Source organism: Bombus affinis, chromosome 11 (genome assembly GCF_024516045.1).
Source record: "Bombus affinis isolate iyBomAffi1 chromosome 11, iyBomAffi1.2, whole genome shotgun sequence".
NCBI lineage: Eukaryota > Metazoa > Arthropoda > Insecta > Hymenoptera > Apidae > Bombus > Bombus affinis.
Window position 1 is genome coordinate 6,456,489 of NC_066354.1, and position 13,559 is coordinate 6,470,047.

General features: G+C 45.5%; 2 protein-coding genes across 4 annotated transcripts in view; one reads left to right on the top strand and one right to left on the bottom strand.

The window, feature by feature from the left end:
• The first annotated feature begins 15 nt into the window (after positions 1-15).
• Positions 16-2,157, top strand: LOC126921982 (testis-specific serine/threonine-protein kinase 1). 2 transcript variants are annotated; one of them, XM_050734109.1, is made up of 5 exons: positions 16-326; positions 404-516; positions 774-947; positions 1,008-1,673; positions 1,756-2,157. In XM_050734109.1, the coding sequence occupies exons 2-5, from the start codon at positions 433-435 to the stop codon at positions 1,927-1,929; spliced, it is 1,098 nt and encodes a 365-aa protein (XP_050590066.1). In that variant the 5' UTR covers positions 16-326; positions 404-432; the 3' UTR covers positions 1,930-2,157. The 2 variants fall into 2 exon arrangements, with proteins under 2 accessions (XP_050590066.1, XP_050590067.1); XM_050734110.1 differs by lacking the exon at positions 774-947 and having other exon boundaries at positions 16-516.
• LOC126921961 (unc-112-related protein-like) overlaps positions 2,149-13,559 on the bottom strand; it is a 37,012-nt gene continuing 25,601 nt past the window's right edge. For both annotated transcript variants that reach the window (XM_050734058.1, XM_050734059.1), the window contains exons 2-8: positions 6,823-7,056; positions 5,674-5,942; positions 4,928-5,347; positions 3,905-4,333; positions 3,542-3,754; positions 3,242-3,478; positions 2,149-3,159 (exon numbers count right to left, since the gene is read on the bottom strand). In XM_050734058.1, the coding sequence (XP_050590015.1) occupies positions 2,959-3,159; positions 3,242-3,478; positions 3,542-3,754; positions 3,905-4,333; positions 4,928-5,347; positions 5,674-5,942; positions 6,823-7,056 (2,003 nt within the window). In that variant the 3' untranslated portion in view covers positions 2,149-2,958. The remainder of the gene's footprint in view (positions 3,160-3,241; positions 3,479-3,541; positions 3,755-3,904; positions 4,334-4,927; positions 5,348-5,673; positions 5,943-6,822; positions 7,057-13,559) is intronic.

Here is a 13,559-nt window from a genome sequence, read left to right on the forward strand (position 1 = left end):
CGAGAATCGATCGTTTGTTGTTTTTGAATATTATGGCTGTGTTCGAATGAGACACGGATCTTTTCCTCTGCCCCGTTCCGTACCAGGTACAAGCTGGTGTCGACGCTCAAAATTCTAGTGTACACAGCCATTTGAAATGACAGAACGGTTCCCCGACTCGGGTTCATCGACGTGATAATCAGCGAGGCGTGCTCCGGCTCCTTGCGGAGCGTGAAGTGCTACATCTCTGGCGACAAAATTGATTGAATCACGTTCAAAGAAGATACGGGTAGGCGCCCCGAAGGGGGAAGTTGGAGAAACTTGTCACGATACAGAATAAAAAGGAAGTAAGTTATCTGTACGAAGAAACGAAAGGAGACGAAAGGTGTGTAACGAAGAAGAAGAACCAGTTATCTGTTATCAGGATCCAAAGTCCAATGAAGATCCACTGGCATGGCCACGCAACTCAGCCCCCGAAATTCGGAGGTGAACGCTCTTGAGCAGCGGGGCTACCTTATTGGCAAAAAAATCGGACAGGTTATTTATCCCTAACCCTCTATTCCCCACCTGTTCGTTAACCTCTTCCAATTCCCCTCTACCTGCTTTTTGCTCTGCAATATTGTGTCGTCTGTTTCTTTTTAAACTCTGTACGTTCCTTCAAACGTTCCCGCGTTCTCATCTCTTTCGTAGGACGAGTATATATTCTTTATACTTTTTATTTTTTGTAACCCGAATTCTTTTTATATTATCGTATAATTATTCCCGGAGGCAAACTGGAATTTTGTAAATGTTAGGGCTCGTATGCGACCGTACACCTGGCGGAATATGTGGACGGAACGAGCTCGAAGAAATTGCGATTAGCTTGTAAGATATTCGACAAAGAAAAAGCACCGCTCGATTTCCTCAACAAGTTCTTTCCTCGTGAACTCGAAATCCTTACAAAGATTGAAAATCCTCATATAATTCAAGTAAGACCAGAATACTAACGGAACAATACGTTATTTAACGGTCGGTAAAAAAAATTACAGGTGCATAGTATATTGCAGCGTGGTCCAAGAGTCTTCATATTCATGCGCTATGCGGACAATGGTGACCTCCTGGATTTTGTAAAAAGAAATGGTGTTGTACCGGAACAACAATCGAAGCTTTGGTTCAGACAAATGGCTTCCGGTCTGCACTACCTCCACGGGAAGAATATCGCCCACCGTGACCTTAAATGTGAGAACATTCTGTTATCCAGGAAGTTCAATGTCAAGCTTGCAGACTTTGGTTTTGCGAGATTCTGCGTTGATCACGAAGGTAGACGCGTTCTCAGCGAGACTTATTGTGGCTCTGCGGCATACGCTGCACCGGAAGTTGTTTCCGGTACCCCCTACAACCCAAAACTGGCCGACGTCTGGTCCCTTGGGATAATCCTATTTATCATGCTAAACGCCTCCATGCCCTTCGACGATTCGAACCTAAAGAAACTTTTGAAGGATCAGATGTCGAGGAACTGGATGTTTCGATCCCGAGTGCGGGAAACGGTATCTGCACTGGCAAAGAGTATCGTGAAACACATTCTGGAACCAGACATTACTTTGAGGCTAACGCTAGAAAGGGTTCTAGGCCATGAATGGGTACGCACGAAAAAAGAGAAACCTGGATCTCTTACTGGTCGATTAGTACATTCAGCACCGCCTATTCACGCGCAGGTGATTCACCTTAAATAAGAAACAAATATAAAATTTCCAACACATTATGCGTCCACGTTTTTTATAATTTACATTGTACCAGACTTGTGGAGGCGGAGGAAATTTAGTTGGAGCAGGGGCTGCAGGGGGTGGCAACGTACCCGTAGTACTAAGAGGATTACCGTCATTCAAGAATACTGAGAATCAAAATCATGGTACCATCGTAAATGCTACGGACAATGCGGGAAAAGATACACAGTTGTCTGCCATTGAATGAAGAAACATAGGACCGACAAGGATGAACCAGCGTCGTTCGTGCGTCGAACGTCGACGAACACACGAATGTTTATAATACATATTTTTTTACATTGCTGATTATTGTTGATATATACATGGTTTTTAATAACGCATACTTTTAATAAAGAATATCACAGTTTTAATAATGCATAATATCATGAATAGCGATCTATATAAATCGGGAATAAATCTAAGAGGATGATAATAATTAAGTTTATTGTACAACTAGCATCTATTAATATACAAAACTATAATTTTTGATTACACGTTCGGTAACGTGACATAATATAAGTAGATAATAAGTAACGGTACAAGTAAATAATATTTAATATATATAGTTTACACTAAAACAACAAATAATTTACACGATTTAATATGTCCTCGCTTCTGTGTCAATCTCGCCCGGCATAGCACCCCCTCATGTTAAAACTACACGTATATTTTGCCTGAGAGAGATTGATCTAGGCGATCGAAAAAATCAAAAAGAATATTATCTAGTGAGGTTGAGTTTAGAGGACAACTCAAATATAGCATGCTTATCCTTGTAAAAATATTAATTCGTTCATGGCCTGGATCATCAGCATCGCGTGTACAGAAGGCGTGGTTTACTCTGGTCGATTTTATGCGTGTTTCATTTGTAAAATATAAAATAACTCGCTATTATGCGCGTGTTACTAACGATTTTTTATCTCGAGGTTGCAATGAATCACCCTTTTTATTTCGTACTTCGAGCGAATGATTAATTCACCAAGAACGAGTCATTTCCTATGTGAAATAAAAGATGCACTCATCGCGAGAGCAGCAATTGTATACAGACGATACAATTTCTCTATTTACAAATACTATAATAAAACGTCTAGATATAGATTTAAGTATTTTTTACAAATAACCGCCAACATATGGCGTTGTTTCTCAGATCAGAGTTTCCATTTTCACGAATAACAAACAATTTAACAATTCGATAAGTGTCGCAGGTTTATCGAATGAAATATTTTTCCTCCTCTGGTTTCTAAACCCATCCACCGGTTAGCTTGTGGAACATCTCTTCGTTCAACGTTTGATTCGCCTCTTTCGATCGCATCGACAAGAATATATATCCTCCAATGAATTCGTGAACGACTTTACAGTCTGCAGACTGGCACTCAAAGATAATACTCTCTTCCTCGAATTGAACCATCATATGTTTTACTTCCCAGTTTACGTTCCATGCCTGTGTAAATAAGATGCCGATAGTACAAAGTCCTTTACAGATACCAGGTCCTTAACAGTTATATACAGATAAATCCGCTCACCTTCATCGTATTGTATCTCCAAGTTTTCAAGTGATCACCACTGTGCAGCTCCATCCGCATCAGCCTATTATTAGCGATCCCCAACAGTTCGTCTTTACTCTTTCCAGCGAATCTAACTACAAACAGAGAGATCCCATACTCGGGAAGAGATTGCCACGCTTTAATGTAGTTCAATTTGGCCTCGATTAGAGGCAGATCTTTCACGTTAGCGTGTGCCTCCAAAATCCTCTGAACCAGCTACGAATATAGAAAAAAGAAATCAATTCCCGAAGAGAACAATTACGGAAACAAGTAACTTACCTTTCCTTTGAACTTCTTCGCGAATCTAGGCGCGACGTAATCTTCGGGCACAATATCAAGAGCGCTGGGATTGATCGCAGGTGCAGGGGCGGGCCTTTGCAATTGTAAGAAAGCCGTGATACTGTTTACCTCGCTTTCGTAAGAGGCATCTGCGAGAGAACGCCCCTTTGCCGCCAATCTGCACGCCGCCATCCATTTCGCATATTGTTGTTCCTGCAACGAGCAACAGAGAACTCGGTAATTCCCACGCAGAGACGGTATAGTCGCTAAAGTCACTTGATCTAATGGTTGCTAATTGCAGGTTAATTAAATTTCAAATGCGAACGTCGGCGAGGACGAGGGCGGAGGCTGGGTGGTACTCACATTGTCGCATCTGATCCACATCTCGGTCATGCCCTCGGCACTGGGCACCTCCAACCTGATCCCGTAACGACCTTGCGAGAGATGGACATCGGGCGTGACCTCGCATCCACGCAAATTGATCACGTGGGCAGGCGACTCGGTGCTATTCGTCTCCTCCCGACTCTTGTATAGCCTCAGCTGAAGGTCCCTGCACGTGACCCAGTAGCGCTTAAATGCCTTCAAGGTGAAGCGCTTCGGCTTCAAAAAGCGAAGGTAGTCGCACAACTCGGGCACCTGGGTGATGTCGCTGGGGCCATTACTAATATTACTGCCCTCTAAAGTGACTTGAAGGTCCGTCAAGGCAGCGTCAATGTCGTCCTCGACCGGTGAGGAGGCGCCATTGCTGTCGTAACTCGGCTGCGGTACGCTCGCCTGAAGATTCACTTGCACCTGCGTCACAGAATACAAATGTGTCCAATGTCCACCTCGTTTCTACCTTAGATAGGAGTTTCCTCTTTCTTAATCCGATAACCACGACACGGCATGATAGGAGAAACCGGTAGGCGTGTATCGGATCGACGATGCCAACGTTTTCTCGATTTGTTAATCGGTTTAAGAAAACGAGATTTGCATGGGAGAATAGAACCGAGCGGAGGCGATTTATCGTAAAGGCGGACGAGTGTCTTTAATTGGGCAAACGTCCTGTACGATCGTCGAGCAAACTTTTCTTACTTTCTGCGCTTCTATTTTCAGATGTCCCGATATGCCGATCTTTCCACAATTTTAGAAACGAATCCTCCGCTGCGATGTCTCGTGTCATCGTCAGCTATTTCAGTCTGCCGCTCGCCAAGACCGTCTCTGGACGTAGATATATATAGATCGATCCAGTCGGCGAGCGCCGGATGTTTGGATCGTGAAAACGTTAGTCGCGTAAACAATTGCGCAGCGGTTGGCCGTTGCGGTGCTACAGCGCAAATTCTCGCAAACGGAAAAGAGTAAAAGACTCAGTTGTCGTCGTTAGACCCAAAACGGTAAGAAAAATACCTGCAGCGCAGCGAACATGAGCATTTCCTCCTCGGTACAGTCGATTTCCTCGGCGTGCAGCTGCCATTTGGCCTGCTCGTAAATCATGTTGATCCTGACAGCGTCCGTCTTCGGGTTCAGATCGTAGAAGGAGTAGAACTTGAATTTCAGCCTCAGGGTGTCGAATTCGCGTATTCCCTGTTCCATGATCGACAAGGACGAATCGAGCCAGGCCACGTTCATCCTGGCGCGTTCCACGAGGTTCTTCGGCCTGATCAATTTTGCCCGTACCTCCGGTGAGATCGTGGTCGGACTCTGGGCTAGAGACTCGGACAGCCCACCGTTCAATACCTCAAGACTCATAGTGCTATTGTTCGCATTGAACGATCCGGTGCTACCAAAACCCGACGAGTTATTGTTCCTCTTCCAGGTACCGGTTTGCTGGAAGAAACGCAGGCAAAAGAGCGAAACGTGAGTGTACGTTGGCACAGGCGAGATCGTGCTCGTAGTCGAGCAATAAATACATCTAATGACTACCGCCGGCCGGAAAAACGGGCCGCTCGCGAGAAGCAAATTAGTTTTCTGAGATGAACGACTTCGTAAGCGGTAATGATAGGCCAATATCGATAAATCATAGCCGTGGCAATCAGGTCGATCGGGGATTATTTATTACCATAACAGGTCCGGTCCGGCTCTCTCTGATATTCCCGATCCTATCGATCCACGATACACACAACTAGTGGTTCGGTATAGAGATTCATACTTACCGAGACGGGCGAGCTGATCGGCGTGCTGTGATTTCTGTTGTTGGGTGTGACCGGCGCGCACATGAAAGGGCTGCTCTGGTCCAGACTGCCCGTCGATCCTCTGGGACTCTGACTCACTGGGATGAACGTGTTCGTGTCCGCGGGGACGTTCCAATGGCCGTTCTTCTGATTCTCGATCTTCTTCTTCGCCGGAAGATCTTTCAAATTATATTTCAAGTGATTCGACTCAAGCGGTTTGCAAAACGATAATTCTTCTGGATGTCTGATACCTAAACGTTGCAATAGGAAACATTTATTTTAAAAACATTGCATTGCCGAAATCTTTCGAAGATGTAACTACAACCGGTGATGTCTTAATTTCCATATATTTCTTATTTTGAAATGATACACGGTTTGCATATAATTTTTACCATATGTAATTTGTTCTATTACGAGAAAATAACGTCAGTACGTAAGAGCTCATGCGTTACCATATCTATTTATGAGTATGACACGAGGCTATCGGCGAGGTCATCTGTCCGCCGCTATGTGGACAAAAAACAAGAAACGAGACGTAGTAACCGTCACGGTGACGCGGATAAATAATTTCACGAGTAGGCAATTTCTATCGAGCGTCGTTTTCCCGTGGTGCGGGAGCTTGTTACACTACGAAACCATCTCGATTAATTACCGTGCCGCCCTACAGAAGAATATTTTCTCGGCAGAATTCTTCTTCCAACTGTAAGGCAAGGCGGCGCGATACAATGCCTTCATTATCGCGGCGAACCACTTCCTTGATTAAAAAAACTGCTCGTTAGAACAACCATGCTCAGCCTCGGACACGAAGGCTGGCGTGACCTTCGCGTGACTGGGAATTTAACAATTTTATTTCATTATCAGGATCAATTAGCACCATCGCGGCTAGGTGTCGTGCGAACTGGCCGCCTATGCTGAAATTCCATTTTAAAACGGCCGACCTTAGCTCCCGTTTAACACCATCAAAGTTTCGAATTTCAAACCGATTTACACGTCTCGATGCCAATTAACCACCAACTTAGAAACACTTAAGTCGTTGTTTCAAATCTTGAAAAAATAGAATCTTTAAATCGTATCTTCCTATAGGACCACGGTGTCGGTTATTCCTGAGGAATTCCTAGAGGAGAGACTCACCAAGTTCTTTGCACAGATTAATCACGGCGTTGAACGTCTTTACGGAGAAGTCGACCTTGCAGTCGAGGCAACGCGTGTCCGGCAACTGTACTCTCAGAGTTTTGTGCATCGGTGTGAAGTGGAGAAGCGCATCCGCGGCAACACCATACTGATCCAAAGTGCTTCTCGTTCTGGTGAGCCAGTGATTCCTCTCGGGCCACCATAACGCGTGATCCGACCAGTCCATGGCGATATCTGCATACAACAAACAGAATAGGAAATTGAAAAAGCCGTTGGGAGAATTATTTCGTTCTTATTTGGACGTGTCATGGCTAATTCCACGGTGTTACGAAGATGGACATGTTCGGTTAACCGATGGTCAGAGGGGGTCGATTGTTTAATGCTTCTTTAAGGGAGACGAACCAACCTCAATTTATCAATGAAGATCCAACGATATGGCGGTCGTAGACACGCGCGTTTATTGCTTTTATCATCGGCCCCTTTGACCGTTTCGCGATTCCGGAAACAGAAAATACCCCTAATGTTTTGTTGGGGTGGAATATATCGGGGGGATTATTCTCCGGATGGAGATTCAGAGCAACGATAATAGGCCCCCCTCAATTGATCTATCAGAGCATTGATCAATGGAACAGCGGAAAAGTTCTCTGTACATAGATATGGGTTTATTTAAGATTCGATCTAATCAACAAGAAAAATTGAAACAAATTTACAGCAATCCGTTAGAATTTTCATTCTTATAAATTCTTGCTTTACAGTAACATAGAAACACCATTCGCGCGTTCCTTCTATTTTTTCGTCCGAGAATACTCGGTGTTCTCGGTCGTTCGTTCGCCATTCGTACGAGACGACTTGAAACATTCCGCGCAATAACTTGGTAGATTTAATTTCTCTTGCGGTCGCGAATGTACGACTTCCCAAGTCTCTGACCGCAGCCTTAAACCCCCATCCTCGTTAGAGCCACGATACTTTGACATGGCGAACGAACGAGCGAGCGAGAGCGCGCGCGCCAGCTTTCTGTATTTTTCTTTCCACGTCATACCCAGACCCCGTATCCGGGACATGTGCGTCAGAGTTTCACGACGCTTCCTATCCGGGCCTCGTGCACGCTCGATGATTTACGCACAGCGGACTTAACGACCACGTGGTTGGGCCCTATCGCGCGTCCTGTTTACGTTATTGTCCCGTGGAATTATTACGGAGACCGGTTATCGGATTTCCATGTCGTAATTCTTGGAATATTCTACGATCGCGTGACTTTCCCTATTTTCTCTAAACGATAATCACGCGGAACGTTATTGGTGATTTGGATAGCTCTATTGAATCGCAATGGCCTAGTTCAGCGAAACAGATTGCTCGATTCTACCCTATCCCGTATTGCCAAGCCTGTCCCGCTATTACAACCCATCGTGAATTGAAATGCTATTATTCCCCGTAACGTCGAAGTCCCCCATAATTGCCGAGAGTCAAGGTATCCGTCGCGATCCACTAATTACGCTCCCTCGGGTGTCCGGAGCAACTGTTGCGGAGATAAAATCGGCCGATGGGGTGCGACATAAAAGGATCCCCGGAGGCTGGAGCGTCTTTCTCGCTTCAAAAGGTTTCCTCGTACATACATTTGTTTCTACGCGGACAGAAACCTACGGCTCAATTCGAGCACACGCCCTTCTTCCTCTTGCGCGTCGAGTGGGCCGGCCTCTTCTTTTCTTTCCCTTCGATTGCCGGTCGTGCGCGCTTGTGAACTCGTCGCGGCTCTCGCACAAGCAACCTTCTTCGTGTTTCTCTCGCGAGGAGCGGTTACAATGAAGCTTTGAGAATCCAGCACACAACTTTGCGAACGTGTACTCGCATCCACGGATAGGCGCAGTCGAAGATATTCGTCCCGGACTTCGCACCCCCGTCCCTTTTGTGTCCATTCTTTCGCACGAGCGGCCCACTTCTCACAATCGCGGAGGAAGAGGAGAGAAAAAAGAGAGAGAGAGAGAAAGAGAGAGTACCAAAGCCGAGGCACAACCCCTTGTATACGGGAAGACGTCGACAAGGGTGTCGGCTGGCTCAAGGGTTTCGTCCCTCGCCGCCTCTTGAAACCGAAGAAAACCGGTCCGTTTCTGCTGCTCTTCGGGAAATACGCGCGATAGACACATATGTACGCTTGCCTGTCTGAAAAACAAATTTTCACAGCTGTTCCATTCCATGTTTGCCTGATTTAACGACTCAGACCCCCAAAATCCTTACCACTGTCCGCCTGAACATCGTTTAAAGTGACTATTACCAACCACATGCTGGAGAAAGTGGAACCGGCTACGTGACACGCGTATCGTTTCTCCAGGGTGTGAATCGGACCCTAGAGGCTCGTGAATTTTGAGCTGAGTGTGTGACTTGAACAGTACTCGATTTTTTTGTTTTTTAAACGACGGTCTTTAAGATTTGTGGACACTAAAAGCGTGTACTATGTTGTCCAACAAGGTGTCTTTGCATCTGAAAGAAACAGTCTCTTACTACAGCTGCTGCAGGCTAAAAGCGAGAACAATGTACCGATGTGAAGCTCCTAGAGCTCTCTTTCGTCACGTGCGTCTCTGTGTCTCGTGCAAAAGCTTTTAAGACTCGGCGTTCTTCGTAGCGTAATCAAACCGAGCTATAAATTTACATGGTAATTTACAGTTCTTGTTTGGAGTTGCCCGAAAAGAAGTAAACGAGTACTCGTTTCTTGTCATCTTCGTAATTCGCATGGTGCATAGAGGTTGCCTGGTTTCTCGTCGAGTACACGAGCTAACTACATATCTCTTTTCTATGCGAGAGAGTTGTCGCGAGGCACGCGACGAATTCAAAGGACGTCGCGGGTGTACCGTTAATGGGATGATCTTTTCCAGCGTTGACCCGAAGTGCCACGCGGTTTTTACGCACCGTTACGTTGCATCAGCTACGAAGATACGAATATAAAGGGGTCGAAGAGAGGAAGCTCGCTTTCACGAGACTACAAAGCTACGCGATTGTGCAGCTGCGGTCTATAAATATTTCGCGAATTTTAGGACTCGCCGCGAGACTACGCTGCTCTCCTATCGAGATCTCCGGGACCTTCGACACCACCCACGCGATTTTCAACGCTCGCGGAAAGCGACGAAACAAAGAAGCTCGAGAAGCAATAGCGTCCCGAAAAAACGAGTTTCTCGCGTTAAAAGAGAAAAGACCGAGGAGAATGCCGAAGGGAATGACTTTGAAATCGCGAACTTTGCGAGCCACATTCCGTTCGTCGAGTTGTTTGTGACTCGCAGCGATGTTACAACACGCCGGTACAGCTACCTATGACGCGTTTAGTATGCATTGTCTTTCATTACGGCTACCGCGAAGTGGAAGCACCATCGTGGCCGAGCCGTAACTACAAGATATTAACTGACGTCTGTCACGATATAAAATATTCAATTAGACGATCATACACTGGTCATGTAGCGTACAATACGAATACCGAAAGTTCTCGTTCAAATCGGTCATTTGTTAGATACACATGGAGGAGGGATTTTAACTACGAAATAGTCTGACAAACATTGATTTTTATCATTATCCAAACGTTGAACTTGGACATGAGAAACTTACGCCTAAATTGATAGACCAAATAATCTCTACTTTACACCATCGTCCAACAGTTTAGTATAATGTTCTTAGATTCGGATATTTTAAGATTTAGTAAGCTTCTTTTTTAGATCTGTTAATCTGTAATTCTTAAAATGGCTGGAACTGCATGTAGGTAACGGAGCGAGCATATTGTCAATTATTTGTCGCCGAAGCAACGACCCGGAATTGAACGTTACTGTATATTACGCTAGCATTTGCAAGGATGCGTTACGAATGACATTTAGCGACGACGAGACGCTCCACCTGGAAGTTCAACCGTGAAAAGTGCAACGGACGGTGCAACGACCGGCCGATGCACTTGGCGAAATATCACGTTGGAAAATGGAGCTCGATCTCTCTTAAAAAGCGAATCACTCGTGGAACTGTAATATCTGCACATTCTGTGATCTCGAGTCACGTGAATAACGATAAGCCGGTAAGAGCGCAGTGTAGGAAGAAGAGCGATGTAGCGTGGACTTCTGGTTGAGAAAAAACCGTGCTGATTCGACGACAAGAAAATGTTCTTTGCATAACAACGAAGAACCGATGTGTGTTTGTGTGCGGTGTACCGCTAGGAGTGGCACCGTGACACACTAACGAGAAAAACGACCTCTTGCAGGTCGCTTTATTGCTCGTACCAGTGACCGGAAACGCACATCGTACGAGGATACGTTCGAATCCATTTCTCGGATGAATCGTTTATACGAAAATATCTCGCAGCGACGGATGTTGGGAACTAGGTAATCGTGGAAGTCGTTTAAAAATTCTGTTGCATTATTTCCGGCATAGATTACAGATTTAAAAATTCTAAATTCATAGTATTTAATTGCTTCCTGCCTACATTGTTTTTATCGAACCGTGAAGAATTTCTGAACTAAGTGGAACTGAAACTGTACAAATCTCGAAAGAAACGGTGAGTTAAACTGTTATTTAAAAAACAGGCATCGACAGCTTACGGTAACAGTGGAAATGTAATCGGGCGAAGGAAGTCGTCGACGAGGGAACAGAATCCGGCTGCTTTTCTCCCATTCCTCGTGGCGGTCGTGAGTGAATCTATTTCAGTAGAGCCGCGTTTGGAGCGTCGAGTAAATACAGCCGAGTGTAAATCGAGAACCAACATAGCGGAATAATTCCGGAGAAACGCCCGTGTTTCGAGGAGATTCCGTTGAAATGTGGCTTGCCAACGATGTACGAAATTCCTATTCGTTTGCGAATCAAGCTCGTTTGGCAGTGGCGTGAAAAGTGGCGAGAGAATACAACAGAAAATACAACAAAATTTCGACGAATGTTCGTGTCGAATGGATAAACGTTCGCTTAAACCGAATTAAAAATACAAAGAAAACCGCGTCAGGCGAAAGGAGGCTCAATCACGGAAGAGCACACGTCTGAAATGGATTGATTAAGAATTCTATAAGGCAGAGAGTAATTTAAATAATTAGGCGGGGATCGCATTGATATTGCACGCGGCACTTGCGTCTGCTTCGAGGAATGTTCTTCGATCGAATCAATTGCACGTTTCCCTCGGCGTCGGACCAAGAGCCAGAGAACGGCGAAATTGCCACTCGAACGAAGTCACTGTCATTAAGGCCGCTTCTTAGCTGAAAATTTATCACCGTGGCTGTCTGTAGCCGAAACGGACGAGCGGCGCGGCGCCCCAGGGAATCCTTTTGCTCAAAAATACGTGACCGTGTCCCCCCCGATTTAATAAAACACCGAGGACGACCAGCGTAGGAGCATGGTAATTCGTGTCGGCTCTCGTTTAGTCCCCTCTAATTGCTTTATATTTGTTCGCCGTTTAGTATCGAATCAATAATGGGTCGTGCACTTTATGAAATTAGCATAACATGGATTGGTAATAAGTTGTTCGTCTTTTCCTCCTGTTTAACGATTAACATTGCGTCGAGTTTAAGTTTTAAAGGGCAGTTTCTCATTGTCAGCGTTTTCGCAGACGATTAAAAGGAGGTCGTTAGACAATGAAAAGTGTAACGAAAAAACTAGGCCGAGTTTACGATTCCCTCGACGTACTCGATACAGCGAATACCTGTGACGAAACGATAATTACATCGAATTGCATAGGTACCTATGTCGCGTATACCTGTGTACATGACTCGTATAGAGTGCTTGTTATCGTCGCTCGTTGCATATCAAGCCGCGACTGTTCGCAACACAGATCCCGAACACAAAGAACAGTGTCAACAGCTGACCAAACAGTTCGTTGTGACCCGTAACGTGCAACATGCCTGTAACATACACCTCGTTAAGCGTCCTCGATAATTCCTCGACGATGGATGAACTCATCTTTGCCCTCTGCTTCCCCAGCGTAATCCTTTCAGCGGCGCGTGGATCGTAGCTTTATCACGACCGAAATTGTTTTCTTTTAAAATACTAGAGCTCCTTAAGCGACAGGATTATCTCGCCGCTCTAATATACATGTAAATATTGAAAAGCACTGGGAGCACGTGCGGTCTATGTAAACGTAGACGAGGGAGGAGAACACGCGAGCAGAGCGCTGCTCATAGCGCGCGCGCAGCACCGGGGTGAACGCTTAATAAGGGGACAAAACCCGCGGTGCACGTGGCTACACATAACACCCCTTTCCGCGGAACAAACGATCCTCGACGGAAGTCACGATATAATATTATGATATAATAATGGGAGTACGAGAACCGAGCGGTGATGGTGACACAATGCTTCACGACCCGGTACATCGCTGAAAGGACTCTCCACCCCTTTTTTCCGCCGAGCTCCTGCGCGAAAAACCAAGGGGACCCGGCCAACGCAGCCACCCTCTGTGCCTCTGCAATTGTGCAAAGAAATGTGGGCCATTGAGAGGGAAGAAAGAGAGGACCAGAAGGACGCGTAGTGCCGGCTCTGTCAACAAGGACGAGCGTTGGAGTACGAGCTCAGGGGCGGCTTCAATCTATCACGTGGGACATATGAAAAGACTCGTGTCACGGATTTATTTAACTTTATATACGTGATGTGGTTTTACAAATTGTACAATCTTATTTATAAAGGTAAAACCAAGTATTCGTTTAAAACGTATCTACAGGGGGAGATTGTGCCCATTCATGAGGAATTTTCATATAATTGAGACGTATCCGTGCCTGCAATGCGCGCGAATAGATTCG